The sequence below is a fragment of the Lissotriton vulgaris genome, chromosome 1_2 (assembly GCF_964263255.1).
Source record: "Lissotriton vulgaris chromosome 1_2, aLisVul1.2, whole genome shotgun sequence".
Lineage (NCBI taxonomy): Eukaryota > Metazoa > Chordata > Amphibia > Caudata > Salamandridae > Lissotriton > Lissotriton vulgaris.
In genome coordinates this window covers 17,850,191-17,868,340 of record NC_141686.1, presented here as the reverse complement: position 1 = coordinate 17,868,340, position 18,150 = coordinate 17,850,191, and the positions used below count along the sequence as shown (strand labels likewise).

At 44.6% G+C, this 18,150-nt stretch overlaps 1 protein-coding gene across 1 annotated transcript in view; it reads left to right on the top strand.

Moving 5' to 3' along the window:
* SMC1B (structural maintenance of chromosomes 1B) overlaps window positions 1-18,150 on the top strand; it is a 2,420,665-nt gene that overhangs the window by 641,470 nt on the left and 1,761,045 nt on the right. The window contains exon 7 of the mRNA XM_086952745.1: window positions 12,847-12,987. Within this exon, the coding sequence (XP_086808871.1) occupies window positions 12,847-12,987 (141 nt within the window). The remainder of the gene's footprint in view (window positions 1-12,846; window positions 12,988-18,150) is intronic.

The following is an 18,150-nucleotide window of genomic DNA, read 5'->3' as shown; positions in this document are numbered from 1 at the left end:
TTTCGACGTTTGCCAATGGGCTATAAGAATAGTCCTGGGATTTTTACTGCCCGCATTGTCTCTCTTCTAGAGAGAGTGGACCCGGATGCATGCTCGTATGCGGGTGACATTTATCTCACTGGCGACGAACTTTGGGAGCATCTGTGTTGCGTTGACCGCTTAATTTGTAGCTTTGCAGACATGGGTTACAGATTCAATTTTGCTAAATCGCACGTTGCAGAATATACAGTGTTGTTCTTGGGCTATGAGCTCAATGATGAAGGTAGAGGTTTGGCTCCTCACTTCCTGGAGAAATGCGCACAACTGCGCGCTCCGTCAACTCTGAAAAAATTACAGTCTTTACTGGGTTTTTTAAATTTCGGGAGGACATACATTGCGGAATATGCCCAGCGTATCTAGCCTTTGTATGCTTTGATACAACCAACTTTTTCCAAATCATGCTGGCTGCCTGAGCATCAGTTATTCTGCAATCTTTGCAGGCTGATCTGCTCGCTTCTAAATTTTTACTGACTTGTGACAACCACACCAACCTGGTAATAAGAATAATCCCCGGGACGGTGGGTTTCACGTACCTTACGTTTAATGAAGGAGACACAGTATCTATTGCTTACAAGTCACACTTGTACACTTCCGCTGAAATGCGATTTTCCACTGTGGAGAAAGTTTTGACGGCTGTGCAGATGGCGATTCTTAAGGAACGTGCTCTGTCACAGGAAAAGCGCATGTTGGTTGTTACCCCGTGTCCTGCCTTGGAGGCAGTTATGAAAGCCAGTGTACCGAATTTGAAAGCTTTGCACCCTCGGTGGATACAATGGGCTGCTTCCTTGACGTCCTCGGATGTCACGTTTATTTCCGACGCCTCATTGCGGTCGCAGGAGTATTTACAGTATGAATTCGTTCATCCAGCTCCTTTAGCTATGTGGCCTTTGGAGGATTTCCATTGCATCATTTACACTGATGGTTCGGCGCATTTTGCGCATGGCTCTAAACATGCCTACGTTTCCGCATGCGCCATTGTGGTCAGTGCCATGGAGAACGATGAGTTCAAGTCCAGAGTCGTGCATACGCAGACTCTAGGGGACTGCACTGCACAATTAGCAGAACTTCGGGCTCTTTTGCTTGCATTGGAGTATGCGGATCCTAGTGTGACGATTCTTATTGTGAGTGATTCATATTACTGTGTCCAGTCTTACAATGAGAACTTGTTCTTTTGGATGCAAAATGACTTTTGCGATTCCAAAGGTAGCACAAAAAAACATTAAATGATCTGGGTTCGAGTGGCTGAGCTCAAAGAGCGGTTGCCACTTGTGTTAGTAATTCATACTCTTGGCCACCAGCGTGTTGGAGTTCACGCTGTGGGTAACTCGCTTGCTGATGAAGCAGCAAAATCAGCGGTATCTACATATTTAGTTGCAGCAGTTACAGGGTCCAAAAGTAAGATAGATGATGACATCTTGGCGGCGGTGGCTGCCACTGAGAAGGGAGGTATATGTCCTACAGGTTTCCCTTCGAAGTACACATACCACTTAAGTCCCGATAAGGTTCCTTATGTGAAACTTCCTGGAGTCGGGGATCGGTTGATTCCTAACTCTGTCCGCAGGAATACATTGATTACAGCGGCACATGAAGGTGTGGCGTCTGCGCATGCGACCGTCTCGGCCGCTGTTTCACAGTTATAACAACGTTTCTGGTGGCGGGGACTGTACAAACAGACGCGCGATTATGTCCTTCAATGTGACATTTGCCAGCAGATCAAGCCTTCGACTGCTGCGCGTCTGCCACAGACACAGTTGTACATGTCTAATAAGCCGCTAGGTTGCGTTTATTTAGATCACTGCGGTCCTTTTTCTTCTGATACTGCGTTTAAGTACATCTTAGTAGCAGTTGATTCATGCACACGCTTTGTGTGGGTCTGGCCCCATCGCAGCGCTGATTCACAGACTGTCATAAGAGATTTGCGTGTCTTTGTAGGGATTTTTGCCTGTGGTACCTTCCATTCGGATCAGGGTCCGGTTTTCGCCTCTAAGGCGTACAAGGATGCCATGATTTCGATGGGGGTCCAAGTCAAGTTTTCGTCTCCATACAGACCTGAGGGTAATAGTGTAGTGCAGGGGTCCCCAAACTACGGCCCGCGGGCCAAATCCGGCCCGTCTAATGAATTCAAGTGGCCCTCCTGGTGCTTCCAGATCCACAGGGTTATTCAGTGTTATTTTTACGTTCTGTACTCGGGCACATGCGCAGATCGAAGCTGAAGCTGCCTGCCTGCGAGTACTTGACTGGACGGCGTACGCGCGCGTCTTGCGTCACGCGTATCTGTGCGTGGCGGTTGGGCGCGAAGAGTCTGGTATCAGGCGCGGAGACCGGGAGCGGCGCGGAAGCCTTGAGAAATTGTGAGCACTGTGAGCCGGTGAGTGTGACCACGGGTGGAGCGGGCAGAAGTGAACCAATGAGAGGTCCATGGAGGCTGGGGGGGTTTATATAGCGCGGTCATTAACAGAAGCAAAGGTGTGATTAGCCGACTGGGAGGGAGGGGCGGGGGGAGGGTCCATGGAGACTTGTTTATGTAGCGCGGACTTTTACAGAAGCAAAGGTGTGATTAGCTGGCTGGGAGGGGGGAGGGGAGGGTCCATGGAGTGTAATTAATGTGTAATTAATGTGCCGGTGTCAGGCGCGGAGACCGGGAGCGGCGGAAAGCCTTGTGAAATTGTGAGCACTGTGAGTTCATGCAGGAAGCTCTTCTCTTGTTTTCAGATTAAAAAAAGAACATTTGATGCAAACATAGCACTGGTACAATTTGTAATACCATCACAATGCCCCCGACCCCCACCCCCCTTCACCCCAGAATGTTTGTGCTCATCCCAGAGAGAAAGGCTGAGTGAATGGTGGTAGGAGCTGCAATCTTTTGTGTAATAATTGAACTTTACATTGTGAGTGTACAAATATTTTAAATTGCTTTCCTTCCTCGTCCAGGCACTGCACATTAGTAACCTTAATGCAAATTTGAGGGTCAATGGAGACTTGTTTATATAGCGCAGACTTTTACAGAAGCAAAGGTGTGATTCGCTGGCTGGGAGGGGGAGGGGAGGGTCCATGGAGACTTGTGTAATTAATGTGCCAGTGTCAGGCGCGGAGACCGGGAGCGGCGCGGAAGCCTTGTGAAATTGTGAGCACTGTGAGCCGGTGAGTGTGACCAGTGTGAGGCAGCAGTGAACGAAAGAGGTCCATGGAGGCTGGGGGGGTTTATATAGCGCGGACTTTACAAGAAGCAAAGGTGTGATTAGCTGGCTGGGAGGGGGGGGGGGAGGGTCCATGGAGACTTGTGTAATTAATGTGCGTTTTTCATGTAGCGCAGACTTTCCCCGAGGCAAAGGTGTGATTAGCTGGGGGTCCATGGAGACTTGTGTAATTAATGTGCGTTTTTCATGTAGTGCGCAATGCTGGGTACAAAGTACAAGTGGACTAGACTAGTTATAATACTGCAATAAATGGAGGACACAAGAACAAACGTTACTTGGGCAGTGGTGGCATTTGTGCAAGTATCGCGCAATGCTGGGTACAAAGTACAAGTGGACTAGACTAGTTATAATACTGCAATAAATGGAGGACACAAGAACAAACGTTACTTGGGCAGTGGTGGCATTTGTGCAAGTATCGTAAGCGAACAAGAGGTAGCAAATGGTCAGTGTGTTACAAGACAAAAGTGACGTGTGCATGTTACAAAAGAGTACCAAACACATCCGAATCCGATCTATATCAAGGAGTATCTGTGGTAGTTAAAATAAACACGAGAAGACTTTCTATTACAGTGCCTGTTCTATTACTTTTACTTTTTGCAACAGGTGGCGCCAAGGCCAAGCGAAGGGCAGCTGCAAAAAATGTCAATGAAATTGGTTGTCACTTTCGCGGCGGCCCATATCATTTCCTGTTATAAGACTGACCCCGGCCCCTCGTCACAGAAAGAAAAGTTGATGTGGCCCCCGCCTAAAAAAGTTTGGGGACCACTGTTTTAGGGGTTCAGGGGTATTAAAGGGTTTTAAGGGTTGCACAGTGTATTTTTAGTGTATGTTATTTTTAGATTATAGGGTTGGTTTTGGGGGTGCTTGGGTATTTTTAGGGTTAATGGGGTACGTTTACGTTTTGGGGTGTAGGGGGTTTTATTAGGGTTCAGGTGGGTTTTGGGTTATGGGATTCAGGGGTATTTTTAGGGTTTAGGGATAGGTTTGGGTTTTCGGGGTATAGGGGTATTTTAGGGTTCAGGCCTGGGTTTTGGGTTTTGGGGTACAGGGGTGATTTAGGGTTTATGGGTAGGTTTGGGTTTTGGGGTACAGGGGTATTTTTAGGGCTCAGGGCTAGGTTTGGGTTTTGGGGTACAGGGGCATTTTTAGGGTTCAGGGCTAGGTTTGGGTTTTGGCGTAAAGGGGTAATTTAGGGTTTATGGGTATGTTTGGGTTTTGGGGTACAGGGGTAATTTAGGGTTTATGGGTAGGTTTGGGTTTTGGGGTACAAGGGTATTTTAAGGGAGCAGGGTGGAATTAGATTTTAGAGTGAAAAGAGTAATTTAAAAAATATATAAATATATATATATTTATATATTCACGCTGCCAATTCCGTCAATTACGAACAGAAGGTATGAAAAACAGACGCGTTTCGGATTGCTCCTTCGTCACTGACGAAGGAGCAATCCGAAACGCGTCTGTTTTTCATACCTTTGCTGAAATAAACCATTTTCGATGTATGCTTCCTGAGTGCCCGTATTTCTGTTCGTAATTGACGGAATTGGCAGCGTGATTTATTCGCGGCAGGCACCGCCGCGTTCGGGCACCCGTCCGGGAGTGCAAAGTGAAGGTGCAGTTTGGAGCATTGATATATTTTTTTTTATATATATACATATATATATATATATATATATATATATATATATATATATATATATATATAAAGTATTTGTAAAAAAATATATATATATTTATATACATATGCATTATTAGGTATATAGATATGTATATATGTGTATATATGTGTCGAAACGCGTTGGTTGCTATATTGTTTTGAAACCCCAGATGGATTTATGAATTAAATCAGGAAAACTTGCACGAATAAGCTGTTTGCGGTCTGTTTTCTTCTGCGACTCCACTCTCCCCCTCAGCGGGGAAAACCTGTTGAAATTGCAGCGGTCTGACTCGACCGCAGGAGTAACGCGACCAGGACAAAGCAGCGCCTTACGGAGGGAAAGGGAGTCATCTGCTGGATAATATATATATATATATATATATATACATATATTTGCAAAAAACTTCTGGAGACCTGAAAAGACGGGTCGCACTCACCAAAGGTACTCGTTTTCGTAAAGTTTCCTTTTTATTCCGTTTTCATTTCATAATGAAATGAAAACGGAATAAAAAGGAAACTTTACGAAAACGAGTACCTTTGGTGAGTGCGACCCGTCTTTTCTGGTCGCCAGACGTTTTTTGCAAATAGTTAACGGCGTGGTCCTGCCGTTAGAAAACGCACCGCAAATAGATCGCCGGTTAGCAGGGAATTTGGACTAACAACGTTAGTTATATATATATATATATATATATATATATATATATATATATATATATAGTAAGTACATTTACTAAGTTTACCCCGCATATAACTTCACCACACTTGCGTTGTAAAGGCATGCGTGGTAAAGTTATATGCGGGGTAAAAGTTTGAGGAGTGATAGTATTGCGGAGTCATGGTATGCGGGATTTTTATTTACGGGATTTCATCATATATTCCTTCTAGAGGGACACGACATGTACAGAACCAGAACCCCGGTTAAAGTTAAACAGAGCCTCAGCATCACAAAATGGATGCTGCCACCACAGACACAAGTCTGACCTCCTGCTGCTGAGAGTCCTTCCAGCAAGGGAGGTTTGGACAAAGGGTTTCCTGCCTTGGGAGGTGCTAACACCACCCCAGACAGGATTTTGTGTATCTGGTTAGGTAGGGCTGAATAGAATCAGACATGCCCGGAGCACACAAAATGTCCCCGTGCATAGGCCAGTTCAAACCGGTGTTGGGGCACTCCAGCCCCAGCTCTGGCGCGAAACTGGACAAAGGAAAGGGGGTGTAACCACCCCCCTTCCTGGTCCCACCCATAGGAGGGACCTAGTAGGTAGTCCAGCCCCTAGAATTAGTTTAAAAGTAGGAGCTGAGTCCCAAGACGGCAGATTACCCTGAAATTCGACTACATAAGAATAAACGCTGGACCTTCGACGTTCTGCTGCTCAGAAGACTGAAGAATCTCCCTTGTGGCCAAGGAGTGGCCACCCTGTAAATACAGGCACCATCCAGCGATCGACTGCTTTGCCGCCGCCTCCTGCCGTAACCGGATCCCAGAGCCTGACAAGAACCTGACTCCCAGACATCTAACAGCCTGATCCACAGTCCCTGCAAAGCTGAGACGAGTGGAGGCGACCTGAGACGTGGGACCGGACCTCTTGAAAAGTCCACGAGAAGCTGACTGCGCAGCACCTGAGGCACCCTCACCGCTGTGCTTGGGGTCTTGAGAAGCCCCACCACCGAGCTACATTTGCTCCAAGGACCAGCCCTCCACCGCTCAAGAGATCCGCGTGGGGCCCTTTTGCTTTGTTCCACTCGATGCGCCTTCCCGGTTACTAGTCCGTTGACTAGTGGCCATTTTGGCGACCAAACGACAACTTTCCACCGCTGGTCTGGTTGCTCCAGACTGGCCCTTGCTGCTCCCAAAAGCAGCAACCCCTCTGACCTTGCTGGTTACAGTAAGAAGCCTTCTCTGTTTCCTGCGTGGCTTGCATTAGCCAAGGCCTGTTTGCTCCGATCAAGAAGCTGACACCGCCATCAACTAGAGCCTACGTGGGACAGCTCGTGAGTGACTCCTGGTCGTCGTCATCGTCGCCTAGTCCACGCTGCTGAAGAGGCATCACCTGTTGGCACCCGACAACGCCTGGTTCCTTCCTGGTTCCACGCCGGTCACTGGCTAGTGACTGTGAACATTGTCCCCTCTGCTTTCAGGTTTTCACCACTTCAGATCCACCCTTGGATCCACCGTAACTCTTCACATCAGGTTGCCTGCAGCATCAACACTCCAAGGCTCCATCTGAACTCCTGTAGAATCCCGACACTTTGGCTCCACTGCACCCGCTTCCTGTGGGTGAGGTGACACTGGCACTCCGATGCCCCCGAGTAGTTTAACACTCCTAGTGTCCAGATTCCAAAGGGTTAAGTTCTAGACTGACCCGAAGACTTCCTACCTTCACCTTTTAAACTTTTACACCGCCATTGATTTCAATGTGAACCGCTTCTAACTTTGCGCACTGCAAACCAGTTCCTGTGGGCCTCCTAGTTCCTAACTTGCGTTAGTACAGCATAGCCCCAGTGATTCCCAAGGCCCTAGGCCTTACTTCCTTTCGACTCATGGTACTTATACCACTTCTTTAGTATATGGTTTTAGGGGCCACCCGGGCCTATCCATATTTGTGCCACTTTTGTATACTTATCTTTTGAATTGTTTTAACGTGTTTGCTTCTGTGCTCATAAAGAGTTCGGGGGACTATTTGTAGTAATAAATACATATATATTTTGAATATATATCCTGTGTGGTGTCCTTTCACTTGGTGTTCAAGGGGGTTACATATGGTAATACAGCTGGCTTCACATGCCAAAAGAGTTTAGAGAGGACTGCTTTGTCCACGCTACCACTAGGATACCTGGTCTATAAGGTTGACTTACAACCAATCACCATAAGGGTTGTTTGGACTGATACAAGGTGGTCACTAGAACTAGTGAACATCCTATATCAGGCCAACTTCTCACATTGGTGGGCAGCGGTTGGGATTTGAGCTTGCTGTTGTTTTAACATTGTAATCTTTGCCAATACCTTGTGAAAGATCATACAGGTACCTATAGGTACATATAAAAAACAAGATAGTATATTTAAGTTCTACTGAACTTAGTGTTGTAGAGGATAGGGCTTAGCACACCCTGACTACAACTACTAGACAGGGTTTAGTAGGAGAACACATATAGTAGGTAGATTGCAACATATCCACCTCACTAGAGCAAATGGCTGGCACAGAAGGAACTAGTGGGATTCCAACTGTGGAGGGTGACCAACCCCAGGCACATCCAGATTTGCTTTTCTCACCTTTCAGGAGTTGAGAAATTTGTGTTCAACAAGGAAGCTGAAACAAGGGTCCAACCCTACCACTCTGCAACTCCTAGAGCTCTTGGAACAGTCTGAGGCTCTAAAAACCTCTGAGCCAGCTCCTACAGGGGATAAGGAAGAGGTCCTGACTCCAACAGAAGATGCTAGGGATCCCCATGTCCTCATTGAGGATGAGGACAGTAGTAACCATGATGATGATAATGATTCAGATCAGGTTGGGGAAGTGTCTGATGGAGTAAGGTATAGCCAGGTCATAGTCAGGAGGCTTAGCCAGGCTAACCTAAGTCACCTTAGAGACCATCCCCATTCAGGCCTCCAAGTAGAGTTAACCAGGGGTGTTGGAGGAACAGGAATCACTCAAGTGACTCCCAGCACTCTAATGGCCCTAGAGTCCCTACTCAGAGGGGGATGACTTCCCCTCAGAGGAGAGAACATGAGGCCAAAATGAAAGAAGCTGCACTTAGGATTCAAAGACAGGAACTTTATGTTGCCCTGGCCAAAGAGAAGCTTGCTCGTGCTAGAGAGCATAGATAGAGTGGGTTAGAACCCACTGGTGGCAGCAATATCCCTAAGGATAAAGATAGGTCCTATGAGAAAAAGAACCAAGCAAGATTGTGCCCCCCTACAAAGAAGGGGATGACATCCACAAGTGGATGACGCTTTGGAGAGGGCCTGCAAAGTACAGCAGGTACCCCAAAGTCAGTGGGCAGCAATCTTTTGGCTCTCCTTTTCAGAAAAAGGAAGAGATAAGCTCCTCACAGTTAGTGATGGGCATGCTAACAAATACTCTGTCCTGAAGAGTGTTCTGATTGATGGGTTTGGCTTAACCACTGAACAATATAGGTTGTTGTTCAGAGATACCCAGAAGACACAGACTCCGGACTGGACTGATTTTGTTGATTGTGCCACTAAGGCTCTGGAGGGCTGGTTACTGGGAAGTAAAGTCACTGACTATACAGGATTGTACAATCTTTTAATGAGAGAGCAGATTCTAAATAATTGTCAGAACCAGCAGTTGCATCAATACCTGGTTGACTCAGATCTGACCTCTCCCAAGAATTGGGAAAGAAGGCAGACAAATGGGTTAGAACCAGGGTTAAGCAGACAAACCAGGGGGTGATCAGAAGAAAGCAGACCAGAAGGGTGGGGAGCAGAAACCAAAAGACCAGAAGTCTTCTACAGGGCCCCAACAAACCACGGAGGGGGTGTCCCAAACTTCCAAAAAGAAGAAGAAGAATGATGGCCATAGAAAACCATGGTGTTCTACATGTAAGAACACTAGTCACTGGACCAGAGACTGTAGAAAAACTGCAGCCCCTACCACTGCAGCCCCTAAGGCACCTGCACTCCCTAGTACAGTAAGCAGTGGTAGTTCCCTAGCCAATGGTGTAGTAGGATTAACCCTGGGTACTGAGGTGGGTTCTGACCTAGTCAGGATCCCCACACAAGCTGTCTTGATCTGTGATGTGGACATAGCCATGGCCACTACTGTGAGTCCCAGTAACCTGGGCAAGTACAGGCAGACACCTTTAATAAATGATAAAGTGGCTCAAGCCTATAGGGACACCTGTGCCAGTGTCACCATGGTGACACCAGCATTTGTAGACCCTGGACAGATTGTACTAGGTGATAATTATCTAGTGACCAACGCCAGCAATGTCACTACTACACATAGTGTGGCTGTTGTTAATTTCTCCTGGGAGGGGTAACTGGCCTAAAAAGGGTTGTGGTAAGTGGAGACCTCCCAGTTGAATGTTTGTTGGGCAACGACCTAGAATCCTCACTATGGTAAGAAGTGGAGTACAGGACTGACCTACAAGTGATGGTCAGCCTTCACAGGAAGCTGACTGTGAGACCCCTGGAGGAACTGTCCCAGAAGAGCTTGAACCTGACCAGGTTGAGTTTCTTGGGGCAAGGGGACCTTCAAGGGCAGACTTGAGGCAGGCACAGTTAGACTGCCCCTCTCTTGAACCCCTCAGACAGCAAGCTGCTGCTGAGGCTGCTGGGAATGCTCAAGGTACCCATAACGTATATTGGGATGATGGGCTCCTTTATTCAGAGGGTAGAGACCCCAAGCCTGGTACAGCCAGGAGGTTGGTCATACCTCTGAGATTTTGGGGCTTCCTTCTAACCTTGGCCCATGATATTCCTTTAGCATGACACCTAGGCCAGAACAAGACTTGGGATAGGCTTGTCCCTCACTTTCACTGGCCTCACATGTCTGAAGATACAAAGGAGTTTTGTTGCTCCTGTGTGACCTGCCAAGCCAGTGGCAAAGCAGGTGGCACAACAAAGGCCCCCCTGATACCACTACCTGTGGTGGGGGTACCTTTTGAAAGAGTGGGAATTGATATTGTTGGACTAATGGATCCTCCCACAGCATCTGGGCACAGATTTATACTGGTGGTAGTGGATCATGCCACCAGGTATCCAGAGGCTATTCCTCTAAGGACCGCAACAGCACCTGTTGTGGCAAGTGCCCTCCTGGGAGTATTCTCAAGAGTGGGCTTTCCAAGGGAGGTAGTATCTGACAGGGGTGCAAACTTCATGTCAGGATACTTAACAGCCATGTGGAAGGAGTGTGGTGTTAACTACAAGTTCACCACTCCCTATCATTCACAATGCAATGGCCTTGTTGAAAGGTTTAACAAGACCATGAAGGGTATGATTAAAGGGTTACCTGAGAAGCTTAGGCGAAGATGGGACATCCTTCTACCCTGCCTTCTGTTTGCTTACAGAGAGGTTCCACAGAAGGGGGTTGTCTACAGCCCTTTTTAGCTTCTGTTTGGGCATCCTGTAAGGGGACCCCTATGTCTGGTGAAGGAAGGATGGGAGTTACCTCTCAAACAACCTAATCAAGATATAGTGGACTATGTACTTGGTCTCCGCTCCAGGATGGCTGAGTACATGAAGAAAGCCACTAAAAACCTTGAGGCTAGCCAGGAACTCCAAAAAGCCTGGCAGGACCAAAAGGCTGTCTTGATTATCAGCCAGGACAGAAGGTGTGGGTGCTGGAGCCAGTGGCCCAGCAGCACTCCAAGACAAATGGTCTGGACCCCACACAATTGTTGAAAAGAATGGAGAGGTTCCCTACTTGGTGGACCTAGGCACTCCCTGCTCCATGTCAACAGACTAAAGGCATATGTCTACAGGGCAGACATGGGCTTGCTCATGGCTATAGATGAGGGGCAGGAGGAAGAGAGTGACCCTCTCCCAGACCTGTTGTCTCAGAACCCTGAAGATGGGTCAGTTGATGGTGTGGCCTTAGGTGGCAGCCTCACTGACCATCAGCAAAAGGACTGCAGGCAAGTCCTACAGTCATTCAGACATATGTTCTCATTGACACCCAGTCAGACTAACTGGTGTACCCATGTGGTGGACACTGGTGACAGTCTTCCTGTGAAAAGCAAGATTTACCGGCAACCTGACCACGTCAGGGGCTGTATAAAGACAGAGGTGCAGAAAATGCTGGAGTTAGGTGTCATTGAGCCTTCAGAGAGCCCCTGGGCTAGCCCAGTGGTTCTGGTCCCCACACCTCACACACAAGATGGCAAGAGAGAAATGAGGTTCTGTGTGGATTACAGAGGACTCAATGCTGTCACCAGGACAGATGCACACCCAATTCCAAGGGCAGATGAGCTCATTGCTGCCAAGGTTTTGAGCACATTTGATTTGACAGCTGGCTATTGGCAAATCAGGTTAGCTGAGGAGTCTAAGGCCAAAACAGCATTTTCAACCCCAGGAGGTCATTACCAATTTGTGGTGATGCCCTTTGGTCTGAAGAATACACCTGCCACTTTTCAAAGGTTGGTGAACCAAGTCCTTACTGGGTTGGGTGACTTTTGTGCAGCATATCTAGATAATATAGCTGTCTTTAGCTCCACCTGGGAGGATCAACTGATCCACCTGAGGAAAGTACTTGAGGCTCTGCAAAAGGCAGGCCTCACTATCAAGGCACTAAGTGCCAGATAGGGCGGAGTAAAGTTGTATACCTGGGCCACCTTGTAGGTGGAGGACAGGTTCAACCACTGGAGAGTAAGATCCAGACCATCAAGGAATGGGCTCCTCCAACTACCCAGACTCAGGTCAGGGCTTTCTTAGGCCTGACTGTTAAGAACTAAGGGTCCCTTGTGACTCCTCTTAGTGACTTGACATCCAAGAAGATGCCCAAAAAGGTTCAGTGGACAGGAAACTCTCAAAAGGCATTTGATGACCTGAAGCAGGCCATGTGCTCTGCACCTATCTTCCGTTCCTCCTGGTCACTCCAGAGTGGCATAGACTCTGTCCCCTGTGCTTGCAGGCATTTCTCCTCAAGAATCCATCCTTGGATGGTTTTGTCTCCCCCTGGAGACCACTGTGTATTGGTGCTTACTTACTGGTTTCCTTTTGAAATATTGTGTGTATTGTGTTCATATCTCTGGGTAGGAGAAATACAAATGTGTTAGTGAGTTTGTATTATAAATATAACTATCTTTATAACAGCACTGTGTGGTTCTTTTTAATTTAACCTACACTATATGATTAGTTCTGGTAAAACAAGCTGCCTAATACTCCAGTTATCGTCATTACCAGGCCACCCAGAGTGAGACATTTTGTGTGAAGTGCTTCTATTAAAATATTATTAGTACTACTATCATTACAATTATATTTAAATTATCTTTGTACAGCTGGATCAATACAAAAAGCTGAAAGAAGAAGTACGGAAAAATGTTGCAATACTGTCACAGCAAATGGATAAAGTACAGTGGGAACAAAAAGCGGATCAAGAACGAATACTATTTGAACAAAGGCACCAAAAAGAAGTAGAGGTAGCAATAGTGGCATCTTCAGTGTTTTCTGAGGTTTTCTTTTATAACATTGGAATAGGTGTGATGTATGCTGTTCACTGGTTAACGTTTCCATGTTTGTTTTTAAGACTAAAATAATTATGGAACATACAAAAAGAGCTGTGTAAAAATGTTTTTTGTATTTTTTTTACTAATATATTTAAAAAGAGAAGCAGATTTTCCAAGTGAATATATTATGTGCTGCTGTATACAATCATATGAATTATTTATAGTTCGTAAAGTGCAGCATGCCTGGCTTAGTCTGGATTCCTATGGATTATTCTCAAGTTGTTGCACAACAGCCATGCAAACCATAACTCACACAATAAATGCAGAGCTCATAATCCAACCTTGATGTGAAAGACGCAGTTACAAATGATGTAAGTACCCTTTCCGTTCTGAGTGATGCTTCTGCCTGCAGAATCCTCACCTTTGATTATTCCTTAGGCACCAGACTGATTCGGGAACTTATTCAAGTGATTTCAAGCGCTGGCAGAGTGTCCAGTACAACACGTGATAATGTCATAACCCGGCCGAGAATAGTTGCACCCGCGGCTAAGAACTTTCTCTGCACGTCACGAACATATCCCCAGAAGAAGGCATGATTTAAATGCCGAAATGCATTGGGATAGTTTGAGTGCATTTATGGAACCATGATGATATCATGAAATGTATACTTGTGAATACAACGAGATGCATGAACATATGATTAAACATTAGAACATCACCTACGTTTGAACTTTGCCATTCATTTTCCATAAACTGTGAAAGAAACCTTTTACAAGGACATTTGGGGAACCCTGAGGACATTTCTCATAGTTGAGAGTACTACCCCCACATAATGTCATTATGGCCATATTTCGCTTACTCCTGCACCCTCATGTCAGCTCTGTTTTTTCTGTTCATCTCTAGGCATCCAGACCTTTTTCTCTCCTATTCCATGGAGAATTGTTCCCTCTAAACATTTTTTGCAGTTTGCAGTTGGTGAAGATAGGTGACTTCCACTTCCTAAGAGATGTGGTTTTAAACAACACTTATTGCAGCAAACAACTGTATATCACAGGTCTTCATAGCTACTGTATCTGGTGCCTCCGTGTTGAGCCACCTCATGTTGTGTGTCCTCTGGTGGCAGCTCCACCCATTCGCCATCAAGGAGCGTAGAGCGAGTCTATTTTCAGCTTGTTCTAAAGAGGGTCAGGACCTGAGACCAGAAGAAAAAGCACTCCTATTTTCTTTTTTTTAAATTATTTTTATAGAATTTTTTGTCCCATTTGATGCAAGAAGAGCAGAGAAGAAAAACTACAAATATTACACAAAGGAAAATAACATAGTAAAATGCCAAATGAAAATACATCTATGAAGAAATACAAAACAGAAAAAAATGAATGATCAAGCAATTTCCCTTTGCATTCAGTCCTTAACTGGTGCCCAGATCTTCATTCCCAAGGCCCTTTTTTTCGACCTTTAGTCCTATATATAGCCATTTCTAAATTAAACATAGATAACAGACGAGCAGGCCATGCCTCAAAATACGGAGGAACAGGACTAATCCAGTCATGAGTAATACAAGCACGTATTAGCTCCATACAAATGAACAAGAAGCTTTTCCTAGCTTCGGAAAGTATATCTGACGTTACCCCTATCAATACCAGCTCCCCCTTTATAGTAACTGTTGATCACAACAATACACCCAAAAATTGTTTGATAAAAAAAATAGGTTAGCCAATTTTGGGCACAAGAAAAACATATGTAGTGCATCTGCTGCAAATTCTCCACATCTGCTACACGTGCTACCTACTGTTGTCCCCCATTTTGAAATCTTACTAGGCGTATAATAAAGATCATATAAAGCCATATAATGTTGTGAGCGTGGTCTTCCTTTGATTAAAATTCTATTTGCTAATCGAATTGATTCCTCTATATCAATTAAGTCCCTCCCTAGTTATGTTGACCATTTACATTGATATATCTCTATATCATCCGAACATGACAAAATAAGGATTTTATAATATTGTCCTATCGATGTTTTCCTAAACATGCTGTCAATAAATGGAATTCTCTTCAATTGAAATTCCGCATGGGGGGCTAAAGCATTGATATAGCTTTGTATCTGTAAATACTTAAAGAAATCAGTTTGTGGCAAATTGAATTTATCTTGCAGTTCAGTGAAGGTAATAAGACGACCATCACTCATTACATCGCCCACATACCGAATTCCGTTCATACACCATCTTTTCATTACAAAGTCATAGAAAATTGGGGGAAGAATACCTGGTGCTGTAAAAGGCGTATATGCAGTAATTTTTTTAATTCCTAGCTGTCGCTTAATTAATCTCCATGCCATATAGGCTGCCTTCAATACCTTGAATTTAGTTTTTTTAAAGTAGCTAGGTTCTATCACTTTAATCAAACATCCACGACATTCCTCCCCTAATGCAAATTCATATATGGACGGGGAATGACTCGGTAGAATCCCTGCCCTTTCGCCAATCACCAGAGGATTAATAAACTGCAGTACTGATGCCAGATAATAAAACAAGAAGTGTGGTATACCCCATCCCCCCTGTCCTTAGGCAGTACCATCTTTTTATATGCCCGTCTCTGACGCCTATAGCCCCATAAAATTCTTGCTGCCATCCTTTCTAGTTGTTTAAAGCAGCTAGAATGGAATTCAAGCGGTATAGCACGAAACATAAATAAAAACGTGGGGAGTACCAACATTTTTAAAACATTGGCCCGCCCAAATAAAGATAAATGGAAATGATCTATTCTCTCCAGCGTTGAATTGGCTTTTTTCAACATAGTGTTCACATTTAATTCCGGTATAGTGGATAGTGGTAGTGCAATTTTAATGCCTAAATATGTGGCTTCTGTCACAGTTCTGATTTGAGCCTGGGGGTTCTGGCCAACATACAGTATTTGAGTTTTAGAGATGTTCAACTTGTAACCTGAAAAAGAACCAAAGTGAGTTGCTAGATCCTTTATCATTGGAATTGCCCTTTGAATATCTGCAGTTACTACAACTATGTAATCCGCATATGCGAGAGCCCTATAATTTATACGCGAAACTTGAACTGGTTTAATGTTCTCAGCATCATTTAGTTTATTTAAAAATATGTCAATATATAGGGCGAATAGTAATGGGGAACACGGACATCCTTGCCATGTTCCACGAAAAATTGAGAATAGAGCAGACTACTGGCCGGCTAGCTTGACAGAGGCAGTTGGGGAAATATAAAGAGCCTTCAATGCAGTGTTCATCTTTAGACCAAAACCCTTCTCATAAAGCAAGTCCCATAAATACGGCCAGGCTACCCTGTTGAATGCTTTTTCAGAACCCAACAGGGTAATTCCCATTGCCGTCTTGGTCACCTGTGCCCAATCCATGTGAGCAATTAACCGTTGAATATGATCAGTGGTATCACGGTTTGGAATAAATCTGTGCTGAAAATGAGAGACAATAGATGGAATTATGTCTGATATCCGGGAAACTAAAATCTTTGAATAAAACTTACTATCAGCATTAAATAAAGATATAGGTCTATAAGAGGTCGGCCGGGAAAGTGACTTATCTTTTTTCAAAAAGGCCATGATTATTGAATGACGCCAGGATTCCGGTGCAGTACCTTTCTGAGCTTCTTGAAACGTTAATATCAGATCTTCCTTCAAAAGATGTCGAAATATTCTAAAAAATTCCAACGGAATACCATCCGGACCCACAGCTTTTCCTAATGCAAGAGAAAGAATAGCAGCTTCCGTTTCTTCCCATGTTATATCTTTGTCTAACATTGCAGCCTGATCTAGAGTTATTTTTTAAATTGCCATGCTACCATTAAAATTCAAAAAACAATGATGAATAGGATATTACTTCGTCCTTATATAATTTGCTATAATATTGTTTAAAAACCACCAAGATCTCTTCAGATTTTTCATGACTTTGTCCTGCCTCATCCTGAATGCTATCAATACATTTAATAACCTCTTTTTACCAGATCTTTTTGGCTAGTATGTGGCCTGCGTTTCCCCCCACTTCATATACTTGCGCTCGAGGAACTGCTATCTGTGCCGCTAATTTTACTGCAAAGTTCTCATAAAGCCTTGACTTGTGTATGGCCCGTTCTGACATTACTTGTTCCATATCTTGATAAAGCCTAATAGCCATTACAAGCCTAGATTTCACTTCCTGATTTTTTTTAACTGGGATGCTAACTAGTCTCGGAATTTCCTTTGATTGTTTACTGAATAAGACATCGTCTCCCTGCGTACCCCCGACTTAAAAGCATCCTACACCATCTGTACTGAGGTAGATCCACGATTAAGTTCTAGAAATTCAGTAATCCACCTTCCCATATGTTCAATATAGAGTGTATCAGCTGAAAGTTTACGTTAGAATGTCCATGAGCTTCTTCTAGGAATACCAGTTAGTTCCAATTCTAGCTCTAGCATAATAGGGTTGTGATCAGAAATTATTTAAGTGAAGGATGTCATACCTAGAGTTCTTAAGCAATCTAGAGGTAATAAACAAATAATCCAAAATAACAAATTTCTGGTGGGGAGCTGAAAAGAACGTATAACAAGGAGTACCCATGTCTTTAACATTCCCTACATCCAATAAACCACATTCCTTGACTAATCCTCTCATAGCTTTATACACCACCTTTTTTTGCCTGGATACACCAGATCACTGGTTATATCAAAGTGCCCCTCAAGATGAATATTGAAATGCCCACATAGTGTTAGGGGAGCAGGCCAATCAGCAAGCTAATTACTAAGGTGATTTAGCATTTCTGGATCATCCAAATTAGGACTTTAAACAGCACAGATAGTCCATGAGCTTCCTCCCATACAAATTTCACTTATCACCCATCTTCCATACAAGTCAGTTTTTACCTTCTTACAGCTCCTTCTGCCCCGTTTTTTTGAAAATTGCCACACCTCTTGTAGTAGTCCCTTGCCGTGTACAGCCCACTATTTCCAACCCTAGGTCGTTAAACCCGTGTCTATTGCTGCACGATAAATGAATTTCTTGTAAACAGAGGAAATTAATCCTCATTGCTTGAAGAATTTGTGCCGCTATTCCTCTTTTTTTTTGTCATTAAGCCCACAAATGTTCCACGACAATATCCTCAAATTGACCATTGTCAT